This window comes from Sus scrofa, chromosome 4, assembly GCF_000003025.6.
Source record: "Sus scrofa isolate TJ Tabasco breed Duroc chromosome 4, Sscrofa11.1, whole genome shotgun sequence".
Taxonomy (NCBI): Eukaryota; Metazoa; Chordata; class Mammalia; order Artiodactyla; family Suidae; genus Sus; species Sus scrofa.
The window spans coordinates 36,357,885-36,382,408 of record NC_010446.5 but is presented as its reverse complement, the minus strand read 5'-3'; the positions used below and the strand labels follow the sequence as shown (position 1 = coordinate 36,382,408).

The following is a 24,524-nucleotide window of genomic DNA, read 5'->3' as shown; positions in this document are numbered from 1 at the left end:
TAGAACGTGGATGTAATGACTGGAGCTCCAGCAGCCATCTTGGGCATGAGGTAAATGCCACACACTGAAGGTGGCAGAGCAGAAAGGTCTCTGGTGACATCATGGAGCCACCATCCCAGTCCCAGACTGCCTTCTTCTGGGCTTCTTTTAGATGAGAAAGAAACAAACTTTTATTTTGTCTAAGACACTTGTTTTGTCTTGTTTTGTTTTTTGTTATAGGCAGCCAAGTCTCCAAACTAATGTACTTTATTTTCACATTAAAAATAATCCTTTAATTCTGTTCTAGTTAAAAGGGGCAAATAGTAAAAAAAAAAAAAAAAAAAAAAAAAAGTTTAGGTTTTTGTGTAGGAGCATAGCTCTTAGAAGAATGTCACATTTTTTTGTCCCCTTCCAGTTTGCAGTTAATAATGTCTTAAGAATTTGACATGTTTTAACATGTTTTTTTGTGTGTGTGTGTGTATGTGTGTGTATGTGTACATATTTCTTTAGTGCATTTGTTTGACTTCAATTTTTTTTTTTTTTTTTGCTTTTTAGGGCTGCACCCACAGCATATGGAAGTTCCCAGGCTAGGGGTCAAATCAGAGCTACAGCTGCCAGCCTAAACCACAACCACAGCAACTTGGGATCTGGGCTGCGTCTATACTACAGCTCAAGGGCAATGCCAAATCCTTAACCCACTGAGCAAGGCCAAGGATCGAACCCGCATCCTCATGGATACTTGTAGGGTTTGTAACCCGCTGAGTCACAACAAGAACTCCTGTTTAACTTCAAATTTTAAGGGTCCCTTCATAAAGGGTTCAAATCTTATCTTCAAAGCCAGTGTCTGAAGCTAACGAAGTTAATTAACTTGAAGATAGCACGAAACTCCTTCTATCTCTCCTTCCTTCTCACCAGGACAAGGCAGTACTAGTTAATCTCCCTGGGGACCATGTGCTTTATTTATGGGGCTCATCTGTTTCCCATTTCCTCAATTCCCCCTTCCCTCCCCCAGAGTCTTCACAATTAGCAAAATCTTAGAATTTTTTCTGCCTTACAAATTAGAGACCTCTGTACCACAATCCATATAAGCCTTCTATACAGAATAGGTGTCAGTTCAGACTCTATGTGTTTACTGAGAAAACAAGGGAATGTCACAGTCAAACATGTATGTGGCTACTTTAAGCTCCAGAAAATGCCTTGTTCTCATCAACTATACTTTGGGAGATCTGGAACTCAGTCAAGTTCAAACAGCTGATTTGTCTGTTCTATTTCCTTTCTAGGGTCCCATTCTAGTCATGAGTGTGTAGATGAAATTCCAGCCTAAAATGTGGACTGTGCCTACAACGCTCTCTTGGAAGGTGGGCTCTTCCTACAACATCCACCCCATTTTCAAGAGGAAGGGTCTTAACTTTTCTTTTTAAGAACCAAAATAAGGAAAGGAATAAAATAAAGAGTCCACAGACATAAAACTTGGATAAAGCAAGTTCTTTGGATAAAGCAATATAAGTTTTATTGACTATATGCTGATTTTGCTATCAGTCATAGGGATTAAACTATAGATTTTAATTTGTGTGCAAATCTAAGGAATGTGGTAGCACGGTGGTTTTTCTTGAAAACTTTAAATAGATCACTACCTTCTATTACAGAGCAAACTCTTTAGCTATTTATTGTACAAGTATTTCCTGCATCAAGTAGCTTACATTATATGGAACCGCATTTGAGAGCACTTCTCCATTTTAATGGAGCTATTTAGTTAATTACTTCTGTCCTCCCTCCATCCCTCGCTCTCTCTTTCTCTCTCTACACACACACACACACACATAAATTGGAGCTTAAGAGGGTCCACCCTGCCTAGGAAGTTAGATTGTCTTATTCTTTAAAAAGAGCGTCCCTGATTATTTCATTGCTTTGATTTGCTACTCTCTAATACATTTTGGGTTGTTCAAACACCAAATGGCAGTGAAATTTATTTTCCCTGGGAAAATATTTTCAATTCTAGAAGGCAGAGAAATAAGTATAAAACGCAACTTTTTTCTTAGAAACAAGCTGCAAAGCCAAGTAAAGATCAATGTTAAAAGATATTCTCCATCCTCTTATCAAAGACAAAATTAAGTGAAAAAAATAGGGAAGTATTTTCTATTTTAAAGACAAGTGTACTATTCTGCAAGAGAATTATGTTTATAAATGTCAATGCAAGCATTCGTATTTGTAACATTTTTAAAAATCAAACTGTACAGTCTTATTTGGCATGTGCCTGAATTGTAATGGTAGCAAGGCAATTTCAAAGTTTAAACTCTTAGGAACCCTTCTTTGCAGCTTGGCACCAACACTTTCAATGAGTAATTAGGCCTTTCATGAAGAGATGGAGACTAGAAAAACTAAGAAAAATTTTACATGGAGAAAAAATTATAGCCTTGAGAGCTTCTTTAAGTCAGCGGCTGCTCCCAACTGCTAAAGGCATTTTAACTTGGCACAGAGGCTATGAGTTCTTCCTAGAGGCAAAACTGCAGGGCTTACGTAAGCTCATCTCAACATCCTGTCTTTAGGGGAGTTCCCGTCATGGCTCAGTGGTTAAGGAATCTGACTAGGAACCATGAGGTTTTGGGTTGGATCCCTGGCCTTGCTCAGTGGATTAAGGATCCAGCATTGCTGTGAGCTGTGGTGTAGATTGCAGACTCGGCTCTGATCCCGCATTGCTGTGGCTCTGGCTGTGGCGTAGGCCGGTGGCTACAGCTCTGATTCGGGGGAGGAAAAAAAAAAAAAAAGAAAAGAAAAAGGTACTGTCTTTATGATGTTGCTTTTACGGTAAATCTGGAATCTTCCATTTGGGGGAAGGCAGAAATACCAGAATACAGAGTAGAAGGTTAGAGAGTTCTCAGCAACCCAAGAACAACTTCTCCATTAAAAAAACAAAACAAAACAAAAAACAAACAAACAAAAAACATGGCTTGATTTCTGAAGACTGAGCTCCCAGACAGCAGAGCAGCTCACTTCTGGGCAGCTGGGTTCCTCCCTTGAGGACCAGACTGAATCCATCAGTGTAGTTCAGTGTCAGTGGATGGTGGAAACAGAGTGAAACACAGACACAGATAAGGGCACTTACCATTTCTGGGTTCTCTGCAGCTAGCTTTGCCATCTTTTCTGAGATCATCTTTTTTAAGCAGCTACTCAGCCAAAAAGCCTAAGAAATCCAGAAATAAAGAACTCAGTCTATTGAAGAGATTTCCATTCTCTTCCTTCCCTCCCTATACCACAAAGCCGATTTTGAGTTCTGCCCTCCAACAGCATGCTTTTAAGAAGTTAGAGTTCTTTAACTTTCATAAATTTCCCTAAGATATAATTAGCAAGTAACCATAAATTTTCACAATTACATGGATGTATTTACAGTAAAATTTTAAAAAGACAGATGTAAATGGCCAAGATCTCATTACAAATCTTCTTCCCTTTTAAAACTACCCCTTCACACACACACCCCCCTTTTTACCCTATTACTTTGCCGGAGGAGAGGGAGCGAGAACTCAGGCTGAGGTAGTAGCCAATGTAGAAAACCCTTGGCAGGTAGGACATAGAAAGTAGAACTGGAGGGCAAATGGGCTCCATAAAGGGAGCATTTCAGGAGTTCCCATCATGGCTCATCAGAAAGGAATCTGACTAGTATCCATGAGGATGCAGGTTCGATCCCTGGCCTTGCTCAGTGGGTTAAGGATCCAGTGTTGCTGTGAGTTGTGGTGTAGGCCACAGACATGGCTCGGATTCCACGTTGCTATGGCTGCGGAGGAGGCTGGTAGCTACAGTTCCAATTCGACCCCTAACCGGGGAACCTCCATGTGGCACGGGTGCAGCCCTAAAAAGACAGTCAATCAATCAATCAATCAATAAAGGGAGCATTTCAAGATCTTGCAGGCCTGAACAGCATGATGGCTTGCATTTCATTTAAGGGGAGAGAAAGGGGAGGGGGAGAGAAGAAAGGGCTGCCACCAATAAGGAAAAGAGGCACAGGTGTGGGGTTTATATATAAACGCAAAGTTTGCCTCCCTGTTTTAGCTAAGAACTGACCCTGTTTATCTGTGCATATATGCAACCTACACAAAACCAAGGTATGACATAGTTAAACAACAAACAAACAAATCTCCAGTGCAGCTAGGAAGGTGTTTAATGGTGTCCCCCAAGATGTGGACCGATTTCATATTCCTATAAATAGACAGAGAGATGTAGGTGAGGACTCTGCTATAAGCCAGGTAAGGTTTATTAAATACAAAGGGACTGCGCTTTTGTTGAAAGGGCCTAGGAAGGATTGGGGCCCAAGCCTTCTTTTGTATTTGCAAGGCACACGGGCCACATTTCTGCCTTTTGTAGAAATAACCCTTGGGTACCCATCAACAAACCCACAGGCCAAAGGAAATAAGACCTTACTAGGAATCCTTTAAAAGGATGTTTACTGCACCTCTCTATAGTGGCTTAAACTCATTTGCTACAGATTAGATTAAAAGACTGTAATAAAATTTAACGACTACACTTAGCATTCTGGGGAAAGAGGGTGGTTTCACTGCCAAAATCTCTCTGTGTCTTTCCAAGTGGCTACAGATCTTGCTTCAGTAAACCATCCTATCATTGCCCTGAGGATGTTTCATATTTAAGGTGAACCTGGGGAACCATTTAACCTAGGATTTTGGTTTAGTACTTTGTGCTTTTCAGAGGATATTGATATCTATTATCTCCTGATCACAACTGTACTAGTAGAGAGTTGAAAGGGAGCCTTGGTTGCCTGAAACCAGAATGCTTCATGGGACACAGAATTTAATGCGATCACCAGGGACTCATGGTGCATATAACATGGATACAAAGATTACTTTGATATTGTGGTTTTGTTTTTAGAAAATTGTAGTTTTGATTCCAAGCTGAGATAGCTTAAGTGAGCTCAGTAAAAATAATTTTTGGTTGGATTTGGCATTTAGATTAGATGTCCAATGAATTTTTAATTTTAATTATTTCAAATTTATTTCAAATGTAATTATAGCTACCCAACAGCCACTGTCCCTTCTTCCCTTATACTAGAACTCTGATTTGGGGAGGACAAAGTATCCGGCTCTGGGCAATGATTCCTACTTCCTCTAAGCTGATCCTTAATACCATTCCTCTCTGCTAAATGCTTGATTCCAGACTCCCTTGCAGCTAGGAGTGGTCATGTGACCCAGTTCTGGCCAATTAGGCATAATGGAACATCTGCTGGGGGGCGACTGGGGTAAGGTTTTCCTTTGCAGATAAAGGGATAGTTTTATCTACTTAGAAAAGGTCAAAAGAATTATAAGGATGCTAATCATCTGCCTCCAGTATTCATTCTTATGGAGATGATAAAAATATGTATTGTCTAAGCAGAGGTTGGCAAATAAATCTAGCCCCATCTCACTTGTTTTTATAAATAAAGTTTTATTGGAACACAGCTATACTCACTTGTTCAGGTATTGTCCGTGGCTGCTTTGGTGCTACAAGAGAGTTGAGCAGTTGCAATGGAGACTCACACGGACCTCAAAACTTAAAACATTTACCATCTGGTTCTTTGAGGAAAAAGTTTACTGACCCATGGTCCAAGTCGCTGTGAGTGGAGACTTCTATTACTTGGTAACTAAATTCATTTCAAATTGATATGAAGACTATGGTGACTAGTCAAATAAAACAAAAACCAAACAAAATAAATGGTGTTACAGGCCTCAAGGAGCGTGTGTAGCATGCTCTGGTACTCAGCTCCGGCTGGGTTAGGGTAACGTGCTTTGTCCACCCAGCACGCAAGAGCACATTTTAGTAAGAAAGCTTTTCCCGCTCTGCTCTAGGAACTCACCTGTTTGGTATAAATAACAAACCACTGCCAGCGACTCCCCTCGCTGTACTGAAATCTGAGCTCTAAGTTCTGGTTGAGAGTTTGCTGGGGCCCATCCCTATCCAGCAGAGTCCCCTACAAAGGAAGAGACATTAGTTGATATTCAGTAGGAATGTAAGTGGCTATTACGTGCTGGGTAAAATACCAAAACAAGTGACACGATCCCTCTTCCCCAAAAGCGACCAATCCTCTGAGGCGCCATGGAAGTCATCATCAGAGTTTGATAGAAGAAATTTAAGGGTAGCAGACATAAGTCCCTGGAAGTAAAGAGGATGAGCACCTAATCCAGGAGGTAGATTAGGAGCTAAAGGGAGCTTTGCAGGGGGGTGGGTGCAGGGGGCTACAGGGAAAGGTGGTTACCTGAGCAGAAGTAGAAACTATTCAGAAGTTCCCCTTGTGGTTCAGCAGGTTACAAACCCTGCTAGTATCCATGAGGATGCAGGTTCCATCCCTGGCCTCACTCAGTGGGTTAAGGATCCGGAGTTGCCATGAGCTGTGGTGTAAGCTGTAGATGGCTCAGATCCTGCATTGCTGTGGCTGTGGTGTAGGCCAGCATCTGCAGCCTGGGAACTTCCATATGCTGCAGGTGTGGCTCTACAAAGCAAAAAAAAAAAAAAAGTAGAAACTATTCAAGGTTGTTGTCTACATGGTGTTTGTTTTTGTTTGTTTGTTTGTTTTTTGAGGGGTAGTAGTGACCAGTGGTTCCTGGTAGAAGAAAAAACCAGCGCCAGTGCACTGAGGCCTAAGGGAACCTGGCACATTGGAGATGATCGAATGTGGCGGAAGCACAGGCCGTGAGGAATGAGGGCTGATGAGAAAAGAGGCTTTGAGAGGCAGAGCAGGGCCAGATCCTGAAAGCCTGGTAGGAAACGCCTGTGATTTTGCTATGCAGCATCTATCCTTTTTCTTCTAGGACTGGAGTTTCGAATTCCTTCCCTCTTCACTGAAGCTCCCTAGGTGGGACTATCAAGAAATGCTGCCCTGCTGGACAGTGTGGCACAGGCCCCAAGCTCGGGCCAACTGGACACATACTCTCTGTGTCCCTCATTTGATTCCAGGACAGAAGGCCCACGGAGTAGCTCCAGATAAAGAATTCCTACTTTCTAGAAACCGTGAGCTCCTTTGGTTCCGGATGATCCTAAGCCTCTGCTTCAGCCTTTCCTTTAAATCAGTGGATTACCCCATATCCTTCCAATAAATCTTTTTGTTCCCACTAGAGCCAAGAGTGTAGGTTTCTACTGCTTACCACTAAAGCAGGAGAAACCAAAATGGTTTCTACCGTTAGAACAGGCTTTATAAGCTAAGTTAAGGAGTCTGGGCTTTATCTCGAGGGCAACAGGCATTTGTTCAAAGATTTTATTTATTTATTTAGGGCCGCACCCACAGCATATGGAGGTTCCCAGGCTAGGGGTCTAATCGGTGCTGTAGCTGCCAGCCTACACCATAGCCACAGCCACACCGGATCCAAGCCGCGTCTGCAACCTACACCACAGCTCATGGTAATGCCGGATCTTTAACCCACTGAGTGAGACCAGGGATTAAACCCACAACCTCATGGTTCCTAGTCGGATTCATTTTGCTGCGCCAAGACGGGAACTCCTGTTAAAAGATTTTAAAAGCTAGATAATAACATAAATTGCTATTTTAGAATTATGGATCTGGCAGCATTATTATAAAAAATGAACTGGGAAACAGCTATTTTCAGACACTGAGCAACAGATAATGTGGGACTCTTAATTCAGGGAAAAGAAAAACAAGTAAGGTGAGCTCTCCAGTTACCCAGCTTACTGCCCAGAGGAGTTTCCAGGAGGCAGTGCAGAGAGGGAGAACTCAAACTCAAAGAGCCCAGACGTATTGCTGAGTTGAGGAGAAAAAGGTAAAAGTTTGAAGAAGTCGAGGTTAGAATTTGTGGGGCAGAAGACAAAAGACAAAGGCTTTACTCAGCACCAGAGAGCTCCTTCCAAACCTTTGGCTAAATAATGATTTGGGCTTGGCTGGAGATGTGCAGTGTGCGTGCACATCTGTGTACGGTGGGGAAAGAACCCTTGAAAAGCTCATAAGAGCTCAGATTGGACATAGCTTGTGCTTCTATCAACCAGAGTAGAGAGAACTTAATAAACAAGATATGGAGGGTCCTAAGAATGGTAGCAAACGAGTAAAGGGCCAAATTAGTTCTCCAGACTGCTCTTGCCTTAAGAATGCTTAAAAAAAGCCCTCGATCGGAGTTCCCGTCGTGGTTCAGTGGTTAATTAATCCAACTAGGAACTAAGAGATTGCGGGTTTGATTCCTGGCCTTGCTCAGCGGGTTAAGGATCTGGCGTTGCCGTGAGCTGTGGTGTAGGTCGCAGACTCGGCTCGGATCCCGAGTTGCTGTGGCTGTGGCGTAGGCCGGTGGCTACAGCCCCAATTCGACCCCTAGCCTGGGAACCTCCATATGCCATGGGAGCCGCCCAAGAAATGGCAAAAAGACAAACAAACAAACAAACCCTCAAAAAACAGGAAGTTTCCCCGTGGTACAGTGGGTTAAGGATCTGGAGTTGCCACTGCTGTGGCTCAGGCTACAACTACAGAGCAGGTTTGATCCCTGGCCCAGGGAACTTCCACATGCTGCAGATGTGGGGAAAAAAAACCAAAAAAAACCCCAAACCAACCAACCAACCAAACTATCTCCAAGTAATTTAACAGCATGCCAGAACAAAACCTAATACTCTATTTTAAAATATTTAAAATACTCTAAATTTTTTTTTTCTTTTTAAGGCCACACCTGTGGCATATGGAAGTTCCCAGGCTAGGGGTTAAATTGGAGCTGCAGCTGCTGGCCTATGCCACAGCAATGCTGGGTCTGAGCCACATCTGCAATGTACACCTCAGCTTGTGGCAACACTGGATCCTTAACCCAGTGAGTGAGGCCAGGGAGGGAACCTGCATCCTCACAGAGATGTCAGGTTCTTAACCTGCTGAACCTTGATGGGAACTCCTAATACTCTCTAAAGAAACACAATAAAATCCAGGATTCAACAATGCAAAATTCACAATGTTCAGCATACCATAAAAAATGACCTGGCATGCAACGTAGGAGAAAAATATGCTCTGGCAAACAGGAAAAAAAAAAATCAATGAACAGCAATAGACCCAGAAATGTCAGAGATGACGGAATTAGTAGACCAGAGTATTAAGTCATTTTAAACATGTTCCACAACTCAAAAATTTAGAGAAAACAGCACAATAAGGAAAAAAATGGAGGGTATTTGTAAAAGGCACAAATGAATCTTCCAGAGATGAAAATACAACAATAGAAATAAAAGTATGTTGAATGGGAAAACAACATGTTAGATACTAAGAAGAAAATGACCAAGATCAATGCCCTTGAACCGTATCAACGGAAACTACCCAAATGAAACACAGAGAGAAAAAAGACTGAAATAAAATGGCAACGAGATACCACTTTACATCCATCAGAATGGCCACAATATTTTAAAAAATCAGATAATAACAAGGACTGGCAAGGATGTGGGAAATCAGAATCCTCATACGCTATTGTTGGGATGTCAAGTGGAGAAGAAAGTTAACCACAGAGTTACCGCATGGTAGAGTTACCAGCGATTCTACTCCAAGGTATACACTTGAGAGAGATGAAAACCCACATCCCATAAAAACGTGTACACAAATGTTCACAGCAGCATAATTCATAACAGCCAAAAGATAGAAACAACCCAAATATCCATCAATGGACAAATGGGTATATTCATACAACGGAATATTGTTTGACCATAAAAGGGATAAGTATGGATACAAACGTTACCACTTGGAAACATTAAGTAAAAGAACCAGCTACAAATATTACATATGATGCCATTAATATGAAATGTTCAGGATAGGCAATCTATAGAGAGAGAAAGTAGATTACTGATTTCTTAGGTCTTAGGGAGGTGACTGATAAAGGATATGGAGTTTCTTTTGGAGGTGATGAAAGTGTGCAAACTGGAATGTGGTGATGGTTGCACAACTCTGAATATACCGCATGCCATTGAGTTGTAGACTTGATATGCATATGGACTTGATATGCATACAGACTTGATATGGTATGTGATTTCTATCTCAATAAAACTGTTACAAACCAAGAGAATATCGGTGTGGTGTTGGTGGAGGGATAGACACAAAGGTCATTGGGACAGAAGAGAGAATCCAGAAACAGACCCACACAAATATGCCCAACTGATTTTTTTTTTTTCTTTTTAGGGCTGAACTCACAGCATATGGTAGTTCCCAGGCTAGCAGTTGAATTGGAGCTATAGCTGCCAGCCTACAGCACTGCCATGGCAATGCCAGATCTGAGCCGAGTCTGCTACCTACACCACAGCTCACAGCAATGCCAGATCCTTAACCCACTAGGCAAGGCCAGGGATTGAACCTGCAACCTCACGGTTCCTAGTCAGGTTTGTTACTGCTGAGCCATGATGGGAACTCCCCAACTTATTTCTCATGAAGGCACAAAAGCAATTCGATTGAAGAAAAAGTGACTTTTCAACAAACAGTGCTGGAGCAATTGGACTTCTATGGGCAAAAAAGGAGACCTTGTTGTAAATTTCACACCCTATATGAACATCACCTCGAAATAGGTCATGGACTTAAATGTATGTAACTATAAAACCTCTAGGAAAAAAAACCCTGGCGGGGGGAAATCATCAGGATTTAGGGTTTGGCAAAGAAATCTTAGACTCTACCCCAAAAACACCCAAAAAATAAAAGGAAAAACAGATGAATTAGGCTTTGTCAAAATCAAAATGTTTTGCTCTGCAAAAGACCCTATTAAGAGAATGAAAAACTACAAGATGAGAGAAACTGCAGCTTGGATCAGATTCCTGGCCTGGGAACTCCATGCGCTGCTGGGCAGCCAGAAAAGGAAAAAAAAAAGAAAAAAAAGAAAGAAAGAAAAAAGTATAGCTAAAAACAAAACCAAAACAAAACAAAAACCCAATGGTGCAAAAAGTGGAATCATAAAATGGTCACTTAGTCAAAAGAAGGCAGGTAAAGAAGGAAAAAATACAAAACTCAAAGAAATGGAGAAGCCTACACTTATATTTGAATATTTTAACCTCCTCTTAATAACTGATAGAACAAGTAGAAAGAAATGAATAAGGATAGAGGAGATTTGCAGACCATCAACAGCTTGACATAATTGACATTTAGACTATTCCACCCAAGAATGGTAGCATACACATTCTTTTCAAAGGTGCATGATCTATTTCAAGAGAGACCAAATCTGGGGCCACAAAAAAAGTTCCCATAGTTTAAAATGACTGCAATCAGAGATGTTTTTTGTTTTTTGTTTTTCCTGACTTCAAGAGGGAAGCAGTGGGGCAGGGAGAAGAGTTAGGAGGCTGCTGGATTTCTTCCAGGCAGGAAATGTTGAGACCGAGCTGTGAGGGCAGAAAGAAAGGGAAAGTTTTAAAGAATAGCAGAGTCATAGAATAGACAGATCTCCATCATCAATTAAACGGGTAAGCACGGAACTATGTCTGGTCACTTATGATGGAGCATGATAATGTGAGAAAAAAGAAAGCATACATGTATGTGTAACTGGGTCACCACGCTGTACAGCAGAAAATTGACAGAACACTGTAAACCAGCTATAATGGAAAAAAAAATCATTATATAAAACAAAAAAAATAAAAAAATAAAATTACCAAAAGAAAAAAATATGTAAGCTGTGGGGGTAGGGGGGGATACATTCAGAATTTGGGATTAATAGATACACACAACCATATATAAAAGAGATAACCAATAACGACCTACCCTATAGCACAGGGAACTATATTCACCATCTCGTAATAGCCTATAATGGAAAATAATCAGAAAAAGCATACACATATATAACTGAATAGCTGTAAATTAAATAGCTGTAAATTAATAGTTGTAAATTAACTATACTGCAATTTTTTTTTAAGTGTAAAGAAAGAGAAAAAAGTCAGAGATGACTTCAAGCTTGCTGGTTTGGCATTTAATGGGTGGGAAGTCCCCTTTACTAAGGTAGAAGGCACAGAAGAAAGAACCCTAGGGTGGGCATGAGAGGGCAAGCATGAGTCTGGGGTGGGAAAAGGCAAAAACTCTTGGTAAAACCGTCAAGAATGCAGTAGGAAATATGGGCCTTCTGACGGTCATCTGGTTAACTGATTTCAGGGAATATGCAGAGGAAGATGCTAGAAATGGAACCCCAGGAAACACCAGCATTTCAGGAATGGTCAGGGGGAGAAGAAACCCACAAAATTAGGGGAGAAGGCAGGGGGAGTTTTGAAAAGGAAGACATGGGTGACAGTATCAAATGCTACAGACAGGCTTAGGATCAAGCCAACTAAAAAAACCCCCATGGGTTTCATGGATTCAGCAACTGGGTGTCACAGTTGCTCTAGGAGCCTCTGTCCTCTACTAGTTAACCTCCATTGTCTGTGTAAAGGAAACCCCTCTTAGCTCACTGGGTTATAGTTAAGACACACTGGCCAGCACAGTACCTGGCACAAAGCAGGCACTCAGTAAGTCTGATCAGAAGGGCTTCTCTTGGGAGGAGATGGCAGTGTAGGTATGATGCCAGGGACCCTTAAGAACAGCTGTGATGGGAGTTCTCACTGTGCAATGGGATTGGCAGCGGCATCTCTAGAACCCTGGGATGCAGGTTCGATCCCTGGCCCGGCATAGTGGGTTAAAGATCTGGCAGTGCCGCAGCTGTGGCGTAGGTCACAACTATGGCTCAGGTCTGACCCCTGGCCCAGGAACTTCGCATGCCCAGGGCAGCCAAAGAACAAAAAAGAAAGAGAAAAGAGAGAGAGAGAGAGAGAGAGAGAGAGAGAAAAGAATAGCTCTAATGGGCTATAGAGATCTTGTCCATATTGAGTACATATTCAGTGATCAATAAATGGTAGCTGTTATTTCTAGACGTTGTTATTGCTTTAGATACCCTTCAAGCAGCAGAGAAGCCTACAACTGAGAGGTGGGAAGATGGGTGTCTCTGCTACAATGGATGGGGAATGAGTCCCAGATAAGAGACAGATTTTACCACTAGGTGATGCTCCCTGAGGCTCAGATGCTAGTCCCCTCCATGTACCAATTCAAACGGCAAACCTGTCTCCCCAGCAACGATGTTGTCATCCAAGAACCCTAGGTTTTAAAATCATAGGTGGAAGCTTTACAATCATGGGTAAGGTGCCAAGTTACTCACAAGGAAGGTCACCTGCCAGCACTTCACTCTGTTCATCTGGAAAATGACGTCCTGGGTCTGGTTATCGGGCAGGGTTACGCAGCAGCTGATCTCGTTATTGCCGACAGACAGGAGGGCCCCACAGCCCGGTTCTGGGTAGTCACAGGTACAGGGATCCAGCTGTATGTATCCATAGTGCCGTATCCCCCGGGACAGCTCCAGAAACTGCTCCAAGGTGAGGTAGGGGGTGGAGGAAGCAAAAGACCGCTTAAAGCAGATGAAAATCTCATGTCAGAAGCCACTGCCATTCTAAGAGAACACATGGAGTGGAGTCAGAGGGAAAGCTCCTTTTTCTTCTGGACGATGCAAATGAAGACAAGGCCCCTTGTGCTCTAACAATAAGGGCTGCCCAAGTTCATGGCCTGTCCTGCTTCATTCACCACTGAGTCCCTGCTCCATTTGCAGAGCTCAGCTATAGTGGGAATGGAAATATTTGATGTGGGAATGATGAATGAAGAAAAGAGCAGAATGAAGTCAGAGAAGATATGATTATCTCAGCAGATTATAGCAGCAAAGTAAATAAAATGTGTACCAATAAAACGCTGTGTTTTAGGAGTTCCCATTGCGGCTAAACGGGTTAAAAACCTGACTAGTATCCATGAGGATGTGGGTTCAATTCCTGGCCTCACTCAGTGGGTTAAGGATCCAGTGTTACTGCCAGCTACAGCGTTGGTCACAGATGCAGCTTGGATCTGGCGTGGCTGTGGCTGTGGCTGTGGCTGTGGCATAGGCCAGAAGCTGCAGCTCTTGATTCAACCTCTAACCCGGGAACTTCCATATGCTACAGATGTCACATTAAAAAGAAGAAGAAAGAAAAACAAACCCCCAAAATAAAATAAGATGTTGTGTTGTGTTTTTAAAAACTGAGATCCATGTAGGAGGAAAGGAGTTTATATTTATATGCTGGTAGTATTAACTGTCAGAGACAGAGGCCTTAGAAATGGCAATGCAATGAGAGCAAGAGAGTCTGTTCTCTAAGCGGAGTTCCACAGCTCAAAATCATCAAGGGAACACTTTAGGTGACATTTAAGGCTTAGTTTTCCCCTCTGCTTCTGATGCTACTTAAGAACAGAGGACAACTGTAGTTCACACCCGGGGTCCTGGCATCCATCCGTCTACTGAGGACTTTTCTTTCTCTTTTCTTTTTTTCTTTTCTTTTTTTATTTCTTGGGCCACTCCCATGGTATATGGTGGTTCCTAGGCTAGGGGTCCAATTGGAGCTGTAGCCACCAGCCTACGCCAGAGCCACAGCAACACGGGATCCGAGCCATGTCTTTGACCTATACCATAGCTCACAGCAACGCCAGATCCTTAACCCACTGAGCAAAGCCAGGGATCAGACCCGCAACCTCATGGTTCCTAATCAGATTTGTTAACCACTGAGCCACAACGGGAACTCCCATGGACTTTTCATTTTTTTAACAAGGTGATTATTAATAACTGCATTCAAGTAACCAGATATCAGTTTGGTGACCTCCACCTTGTTCTTCTGGGCTTCACCATGGTCCTGCCTGACGGGGTGTGAGATGCGTGTTCAGACAAGGGTTCTCTTTTTACCACCCAGTGACAACGGGCTCTTTGCCAATCCTTCCCTGAAGCAAGGTAACAGTAACGTACCCCTCCCTTTCAAGGGCTACACAGAGTGCTCTCTGATAAAGGGAAATGTGCTGGCAGTTGAGGCTTAGTACCAGGTAGCAGAAGGATCCCAGGTTACTGTCCCTTCTGGCTACATGTTGGACCAGCTCACTGTGCTACAGCCCATCCATTCAACCTAGGGGGTTATTAAGTTACCAGGCCTCCCTTTGGGTCAGTGGGAAGCATCAGAAATGACAGGTTGGGAGTTTCCGTCGTGGCTCAGTGGTTAATGAATCCGACTAGGAACCATGAGGTTGCGGGTTCGGTCCCTGCCCTTGCTCAGTGGGTTAACGATCCGGCGTTGCCGTGAGCTGTGGTGTAGGTTGCAGACGCGGCTCGGATCCCGAGTTGCTGTGGCTCTGGCGTAGGCCGGTGGCTACAGCTCCGATTCAACCCCTAGCCTGGGAACCTCCATATGCCACGGGAGCGGTCCAAGAAATAGCAACAACAACAGCAACAAAAAAGACAAAAAAAAAAAAAAAAGAAATGACAGGTTGGGAGTTTCCGTCGTGGCTCAGTGGTTAATGAATCCAACTAGGAACCATGAGGTTGCAGGTTCGATCCCTGGCCTTGCTCAGTGGGTTAAGGATCTGGCGTTGCCATGAGCTATGGTGTAGGTTGCAGACGAGGCTCGGATCCTGCATTCCTGTGGCCCTGGTGTAGGCCGGCAGCTACAGCTCCGATTAGACCCCTAGCCTGGGAACCTCCACAAGCCGTGGGAGCAGTGCTAGGAAAGGCAAAAAGACAAAAAAAAAAAAAAAAAAAAAAAAAAGAAAAAAAAGAAAAGAAAAAAGAAATGACAGGTTGGGAGTAGATGCTACCTGTGTGGGGTAGGGACAGGGACTGAATCATCTTGCCACACAGCATATGGAGTAGTTTCATGGCTCTTACTGCAAAAGTTCTCATTTATTATTATTGACAATTAAGTCTGTAATTGTCAATTTTATTCTTTGGTAATACTTTAAAAAAGATCTGGTATGAAGTCATGACTGCAGTTCTTTAAAAGAGATGAGAGTATTTGCTTAATTAAAAGTTAAGCTCCACAGAGCTCCTGTAGTAGCCAAGAGGATGCATCCATGAGACTATGAGGATATAGTATCCAAATGTATCGATGAGGATGTATAGATGATACTAGCCCGGCTAGTATCCATGAGGATGCAGGTTCCATCCCTGGCCTCACTCAGTGGGTTAAGGATCTGGCATTGTCTCAAGCTGTGGTGTAGGTCATAGATGTGGCTCAGATCTGGTGTTGCTGTGGCTGTGACGGAGGCTGGCAGCTGCAGCTCTGATTTAACCCCTAGCCTGGGAACTTCCATATGTTGCAGATGCGGCTCTAAAAAGGAAAAAAAAAAAAAAAAAGTTAAGCTCTATTGCTTGAGAAAGTTGGTGGTGAGTAAAGAACTTGCTCAAAATGCTGGCTGGCATTTACCATTCGAAGGGGGTGCACTGATATTACTGACTGTATAAAAACAGAAGACAGAAAGCTGAAAGGATTATCTACTTGAAAATTAGTTCTTTTAAGAAGATTGTACCTGAAAAAGATAATTGAATATGTATAACTGCTGAAGGTAGGTTTCTGTATTTTCATTTAGATCAGGGTTTGGCAAACTTTTCTGTAGAGCCACATAGTAAATATTTTCAACTTTGTGGGCTATGGGCTCTACTGCAACTACTTACCTCTACCGCCCTAGCACAAAAGTAGCCTTTGACGATATATAAGTGAACAAGCATGGCTGTGTGCCAATAAAACTTTATTTATATAAACATTGGCCCATGGGCTGTAGTTAGCGTCTCTCTGATTTAGATCAAATGACTGCTCCTTTAAGTTAATTTCCCTCATTTTTAATTCCAAGTTTTCTTGTCCATGTACATAAAGTAAAGCAATACCTGTTAATGTGTTGACTCCATTAGTAGAGAACTTCACAAACACTTAATGCTGGTTTTTTCTTTTCTCTCTCTCCCTTTCTCCCTCTCTCCCCACCCCTCTCTTTTTTTAACCATACTTTCAGCACACAAAAGTTCCTGGGCCAGGGATCGAACCCATGCCATGACAGCAACCCAAGCCGGTGCGCCACCAGGGCATTCCACAAGTAATGCTGGTTTTATAGCAGTGTTCTTAGATGCTTCAAGAGAAAATCCCTTAACTCGAATAATGGTGGTTGTTTTCTTTTTTTTAGATGAAGAAAAAAATTCACACATACCCTGTCCTGAAGCGGTATATATAAAAAACAAGGCATATTTTTTAAAAAGATACGGCCTCTGCTTTGTTGTGTTATATTTTTACTCTTTTTTTATTCTTTTATTTTATTTTATTTTTTAAATCTTTTTGTCTTTTTGCCATTTCTTGGGCCGCTCCCGTGGCATTTGGAGGTTCCCAGGCTAGGGGTCTAATCAGAGCTGTAGCCACCGGCCTACAACAGAGCCACAGCAACGTGGGATCCGAGCTGCGTCTGCAACCCACACCACAGCTCACAGTAATGCCGGATCCTTAACCCACTGAGAAAGGCCAGAGATCGAACCCGCAACCTCATGGTTCCTAGTCAGATTCGTTAACCACTGAGCCACGACGGGAACTCCTACTTTTTTATTCTTTAGATTTGGCTCACCACTAAAGCATTGATTTTGAACAAAATGCAAAGAAAATCTAGAGTACTAAATTCATGCACTCAAAAGTATTTTTTAAAGACTACCATCAAAACAGTAGGATAAAATGAAAACAGTCAACATAGAAAATACAATTTGTTGTGTAGCAAAAAATAGAAATAAAAATTTTGGCAGAGCACAGCAGGATGGTTAAAAACAATATTCTTACAAAATTAAAATGTCTACAGAGCAGAAATGTCCTGAACATTGGTCATTGTATCCAAAGTAGCAGCAAGAATTCCCATCGTGGTGCAGTGGAAACAAATCCTACTAGGAACCATGAGGTTGAGGGTTCGATCCCTGGTCTCGCTCAGTGGGTTAAGGATCCAGCGTTGCCATGAGCTGTGGCATGCATTGCAGACACGGCTCAGATCTGGTGGTGTTGTGGCTGTTGCCTAGGCTGGCAGCTGTAGGCCTAATTGGACCCCTAGCCTGGGAACCTCCATATGCCATGGGTGCAGCCCTAAAAAGACATCTATCCATCCATCCATCCATCCATCCATCCATCCATCCATCCATCCATTCATCAAACAAACAAAACCCAAAGTAGCAGCAACATGCTATCTATCAAAATAGAACCTGTAATTATAAACATTTACAAATTCACAGAGAAATCAAACTCCGAAATTTCCGTGTCAAAGCTGTGATGGAATACCAAGGGGGGAAATACTAAATCATAACAGTATGTGCTTTCTCCTTTTTTGCACCTCATCAATAAAATTCTCAAAATATCATAGACTTTCATGGATACCTTTTTACATCAAGCTTAGTATAAATGAATCCTCTACATTTTGCTTGCATTTTCTTCAAAATCAGTGCTTTGGTAGTGAACATTGGCAAAGCATGAAGGATAAAAAAAAAAAAGACAACACAATGAAGCAAAGGCCTTTTCTTCTGTTAAAATATGCCTCATGTGTCAGACTTAAATATATTGCTTGAGGACAAAGGTTAGGTCAGTTGGTACCATCTTTATGGAAGTTTTCAAGATGGATATTTAGAAATATATCCTCAAGAATAATAGAACATGTATTCAAAGACAGAGGATGTTGGCTGCCATGTTCAGGGACCTTCAGCCAGGAACCATCCCAGGTGCTGGAACCGCACGGGGTGTGTATAAATTAGACTTAGTCGTGGGCCTCATGGTGCTTGCTGCCAAAGTGATTTATAGCAGCAAATCCTGGAAATAACCTGACTTCCGATAAGAGGAAATTGGCTAGCTAAATGATAACAATCATAAAATGGAATACTCTGTGTCATTAAAAATAATGCTGAGGGTCTTTATTAATGAACTTGGCAAAGGACTCACAATATACTGCCTGTATTTTTTTAAAACCTTTAAACAATAAGCCTTTATTAACTTAATGAAAAGGAAAATCAATGAAGGTATTCTCATTTTTAAAAGAGCCTGATTTTTAGTGCTTGATGGGTTTATAAATTACAAAAACAGCTCAATTGCAATACATTTCTTTCACTCCCTTCCAAGAGATTCCTCTTGGTGCAATATTTCATTCACCTTTGTTTGGTTGTCTTCTTTCTGGAGAGCTTCTAATTTCTGCCTCTGCACCGCTGTGGGTTTGGCCCATTCTTTTTTTATGTCCTGTATTGCCTTCAAACAATATAAGTAATAAAATTAGCAAACATAAAGGAAATTAATTAATCTGACAAAAACATACTTGTGCATGAAAGGCTATAAAAACAGACCCAAGTGGACATATATGAGGATTTAGCATGTTATAAGGGTTCCTTTTTTTTTTTTTTTTTTTTTTTTTTTTTAATGTGCCCTTGGAGGGTGGAAGTTCCTAGGCCAGGGATCGAACCCATGCCATAGCAAAGTGACCCTAGCCACAGCAGTAACAACACCAGATTCTTAACTGCTAGGCCACCAGAGAACTCCTGAAGATCATTTTTTAAATTAGTTGGATATGAGAAGCAATTGCTCAAGGGTTTGGGGACAGGTGACAGTACCTGGGAAAGAAAATAAAGTTAGCTCTTACCCTACATCATCCTATCAAATAAACCCAGAGAGATCAAAGATTCAAATGTAAAAAACCATAAAAGAACTAGAAGAAAATAAAAGGGACATATTTTTATCTCATCTTGGGATGGAAAATATCTAAGACACAAAGACAAAATGTCATATAAATGATTATATAATTACATAAAAATATTAAAACTTCTATATAAAAACCACCAAGGGACAAAATATGAAGCAAACGGCAAACCAGGGGAAATGACTGCATGACATGTGGCAAAGAGTTAATCTTTTTTACGTAAAGCAATAATAAAAAAATGTAAACATCCCTAAGAGGAAAATGGACAAAGGCTATGTATTAGCCATCAATAAAAAGGAATTTCACAGGAAAAATATGTATCGAACCTCACTAGTCATCAAAGAATGTTTTGGCCTCTCAACTTGGCAAAGACTGAAAAAATACATAATATTTGGAGTTGGCGAGAGTTTGGAGAAAGAGGAAGTTTCATACGGATCTAATGCAACTGAAACTGGTACAACTTCATGGAGGAGATCTGGCATATAAATTCAAAAGCACCTACAGGAATGATAAACATAGACACAGGGAAGATGTATTGGTAAGGCTGTTACTACTACTGTTTGCAATGTTGAAAACATTTCAACTACGAATAGTGGCAAACACAAGCAGCGTGCGGACTATGTGGCAGGCAATGTTTGAACTGCTCTAAAACAAAAGTCTATCCCGCCTCCTCCCCACTCACCCCCAGTGACTACTAATTGGTTCTCTGTATCCACGTGTTTGTTTTTGTGTGGTTCGATGTGTTCATTTACATTATTTTATTACTTGTTTATTTATCATTTAATTTATATTTCAGTGAAATCACATGGCATTTGTTTTTTCTCTATCTGGCTTATTTCACTCAGCCAAATACTCTCAAAGACCATCCATGTTGTCACAAATGGCAGGATTTCATCTTTTTCTAATGGATGAGCAGCATTCCAGCCAAGGAAAGCTGAGAGGCACCAGAAGATGGAAGAGGCAAGGAATAGAAACTCCCTTAGCACTTTCGGAGCGAACACGGCCCTGCCAGCAACTTGTTGTCAGACTTCTGGCCTGTGGAACTGAGAGTAAATTTCTATGATTTCAGTGGCCTCTCCCCCACCCCTAAAGAAAAGTCAATCCTCGCACCCACCCTAAGAAATAGGTACTATTATGCACCAAAATAGGTAATTGAGTTTGGATACAACTGAGTAATAGGTTAAGCTATCGTTTAAGATTATACAGAATAACAAAAAACATGGGAAAAGTCTGTGACATATTGATACATGAAAAATGTCACGTTAAAAAGGGTATAGTAGTAGTAGATCCTGAGTTTTATAGAACAAAAAATATATGTGTGTATGTGTGTGTGTATTTATATTTATATAAAACAAAACCCCAAAGACCTTGTATGCATACTTATGAATCAAGAAAATGGATGTGGGAGTTCCTGTCATGGCTCAGTGGAAACGAATCTGACTAACATCCATCGATCCCTGGCCTCGCTCAGTGAGTTAAGGATCCAATGTTGTGGTGAGCTGTGGTGCAGATTGCAGATTTGGCTCAGATCTGGCATTGCTGTGGCGTAGGCCGGCAGCTACAGTTCTGATTGCACCCCTAGCCTGGGAAACTACACATGCCCCAGGTACGGCCCTAAGAGACCAAAAAAGAAAGAAAGAAAATGGATGTGCGTATCAGTGAAATATAGTATATGAAATAAACACACCAAAATATTAAGAGTTTATGTGTAAGTTGATTTAAGATTTGGGGTAATCGTGTTTTTGAGCTCTTCCATCTTTGATATGTTCATAAGATGAAAACAAATTTTCCCACACACCTATAGGCAAGGAATCTATGACAAAGGAGGTGAGAAGATACAATGGAGAAAAGACAGCCCTTTCAATAAGTGGTGCTGGGAAAACTGGACAGCCACATGTAAAAGAATGAAATTAGGATACTTCTAACACCATACACAAAAATAAACTCAAAATGGATTAAAGACCTAGATATAAGACCAGATACTATAAAACTCTTAGAGGAAAACACTGGCCAAACACTCTTCGACATAAACCATGGCAACATCTTCTCAGATCCATCTCCTAGAGTAATGATGATAAAAACAAAAATAAACAAATGGACTTTATTAAACTTAAAAGTTTCTGCACAGCCCTGGAAACCCTAAACAAAACGAAAAGACAACCCACAGAATGGGAGAAAATCTTTGCAAATGAAGAGACTGACAAGGGATTAATCTCTAAAATTTATAAACACCTTCTGCAGCTCTACACCAAACCCATCAAAAAATGGGCTGAAGATCTAAACAGACAATTCTCCACAGAAGACATATGGATGATCAAAAAACACATGAAAAGATGTTCAACATCACTAATCATTAGAGAAATGCAAGTCAAAACCCCTATGAGATACCACCTTACACCAGCCAGAATGGCCATCATCAGAAAGTCTACAGACAACAAGTGCTGGAGAGGGTGTGGAGAAAAAGGAACCCTAGTACACTGTTGGTGGGATTGTAAATTGGTGCAACCACTGTGGAAAACAGTATGGAGATTCCTCAGAAAACTAAACATAGAACTACCATTTGATCCAGCAATCCCACTCCTGGGCATCTATCCAGAGAAAACCACGACTCGCAAAGACACATGTACTCCAGTGTTCACTGCAACACTATATGCAATAGCCAAGACATGGAAACAACCTAAATGTCCAGCGACAGAGGAGTGGATCAAGAAGATGTGAACATATACACAATGGTATATCACTCAGTCATTAAAAAAAAAAAAAGAAACAGTGGCATTTGCAGCAACACGGATGAACCTAGAAATTATCATGCTAAGAGAAGTCAGTCAGACAGCAAGACACCAACGTCAAATGCTACATCACTTACATGTGGAATCTAAAAAAGGGACACAATGAACTGCTTTGCAGAACGGATACTGACTCACAGACTTTGAAAAACTTATGGTTCCCAAAGGAGACAGATGGGAGATGGGGGGACGGGCTGGCGGTTTGGGATGGAAATGCTATAACTGGATTGTGATGACCGTTGTATACTTATAAATGTAATACAATTCATTGAGTAATAAAAAAAATTTTACAACAACAACAACAACAACAACAAAAACAATTAAAGGAGTTCCCTCCCCAGTGGCTTAGGGCGTTAAGGACCCAACGTTGTCTCTGTGAGGATACAGGTTCAATCCCTGGCCTTGCTCAGCAGGTTAAGGATCTGGCATTGCCACAAGCTACAGTATAGGTCACAGATGCGGTTCAGATCTAGTGTTGCTGTGGTTGTGGTGTAGGCCGGCAGCTGCAGCTCCAATTTGATGCCCGGCCTGGGAACTTCCATACGGCACAGGTGTGGCTGTAAAAAGAAAAAAAAAAATTTAAGTGACTACATTGCTAGGCCCTGTTTGCTCAGCTTTGGGGAACTGCTATCAGCAAGTGTTCCCGAACTCCCAACTCCCTGATGGGCTGCTCAAGTCTGTTTCCTAATCTGCACCACAGGGTTAAACAGAACACTGGTCTCAAAGGCAGAAATCACTGGAAGACAACTGCCCTCTGGATTGTCCTAAAGCCTTTGGCAACTGTTTCTGTGATCCCCCCTTCTCCTCCGGGCCCCCAGCCTCCCTTCCCCTTTAGCCCACCTGGCCCCAGGGGAGGCTCTGAGATTAGCTTTCCATCTCATCCGCTGCATGTACTTGCATGTACTTAGCCTGTGCTATGGTGACATCACACACTGAAAGAGATTTCCATAGGTCCTCAGTTAGACTGTTAACCCCTCAAGGGAAGACCCTGAGTCCTTTACCTCAGTGTATCTTGTCTGCTGTCTTAACATCCAGCAAAACCACAAATCATTCTATGTTACTTATCAGGCACTTACTTGTATCTAAGTCTGAATGCAAGAGTTTCTCTTATGCCCTTCAGGGATATGAGAGACAGCTTACACCTTTCCTCCAAGGGCAGAAAGTAAAACTGAATCAATGTTTGCCATTGCTATTTAGCTTGGGGAAAGGAGATGGGTCTAGAGAGGAGAAGAAAAACACTGTTTTTTGAGGACCTGTTTTAGATAAGTTTTCTCATTGACTTTTTCCAAACTATTCTGTGGATAAGAAGCATTCACCCCCATTTTACAGAGGGGTAAAAATCGAGGTCTAAGAGGTTATGACTTTCAAGATGACCCAGAAAGTAAGTAGCAAGAGTTGGATTAAAACCCAGATCTGACCACTCCATCCATCGAGTCCTCTTCTCATTGCCCAAGACACTGAATTCTGACCAGGTAGACAGCTACCCACCCCAAGAATTTCTCCTTATTGCCAACTGTTCTCAAAACTGAACCTAGGGAGTTCCCGCTGTGGTGTAGTGGGTTAAGCATTTGACTGCAGCGGCTCAGGTTGTGTACAGCGGGTTAAAGGACCTGGCATTGGTCACAGCTGTGGCTTAGAGTTGATCCCTGGCCTGGGAATTTCCATATGCTGTGAGTGTGGCCATTAAAACACACACACACACACACACACACACAAAACCAAAACAGGATTCCCACTGTGGCGCAGCGGAAATGAATCTGACTGGGAACCATGAGGTTGCAGGTTCGATCCCTGGCCTCGCTCAGTGGGTTAAGGATCCAGTATTGCCGTGAGCTGTGGTGTAGGTTGAAGACGTGGCTCGGATCCTGCATTGCTGTGGCTGTGGCATAGGCTGGTGGATGCAGCTCTTAGACCCCTAGCCTGGGAACCTCCATATGCTGCAGGTGCAGCCCTAAAAAGACAAAAAAACAAAAACAAAAGCAAAACAAAAAAACCCACTGAACCTAGATACCATATCAGAATAGAATCAGAATAGGTGTGAAAAATCAAACACCTTTTCTTTCTTGAATTCTACTTGCTATTAGAGCCTTGTAAGGACTATTAGAATAGGGCAACGATGTCCAAGGGAAACATGGCTAAATATACAAGGTAAACAGCAGTCATGGCAGTAAGCAGACAAGTACCAACCAAAGATATATCCATCATTAGAGGACCTGGGACTCTCAACACAGATTTAAATGTCCTCCAGGAGAGGTAACATAACAGTTTTTGTTTTACGACTCTGAAGATCTTTGACCCTGATT

The 24,524-nt window shown here is 41.9% G+C and overlaps 1 protein-coding gene across 3 annotated transcripts in view; it reads right to left on the bottom strand.

The window, feature by feature from the left end:
* SNX31 (sorting nexin 31) overlaps positions 1-24,524 on the bottom strand; it is an 86,902-nt gene that overhangs the window by 7,806 nt on the left and 54,572 nt on the right. For all 3 annotated transcript variants that reach the window (XM_021089041.1, XM_021089042.1, XM_021089043.1), the window contains exons 9-12: positions 18,898-18,990; positions 13,068-13,271; positions 5,816-5,929; positions 3,083-3,160 (exon numbers count right to left, since the gene is read on the bottom strand). In XM_021089041.1, coding sequence (XP_020944700.1) covers positions 3,083-3,160; positions 5,816-5,929; positions 13,068-13,271; positions 18,898-18,990 — 489 coding nt within the window. The remainder of the gene's footprint in view (positions 1-3,082; positions 3,161-5,815; positions 5,930-13,067; positions 13,272-18,897; positions 18,991-24,524) is intronic.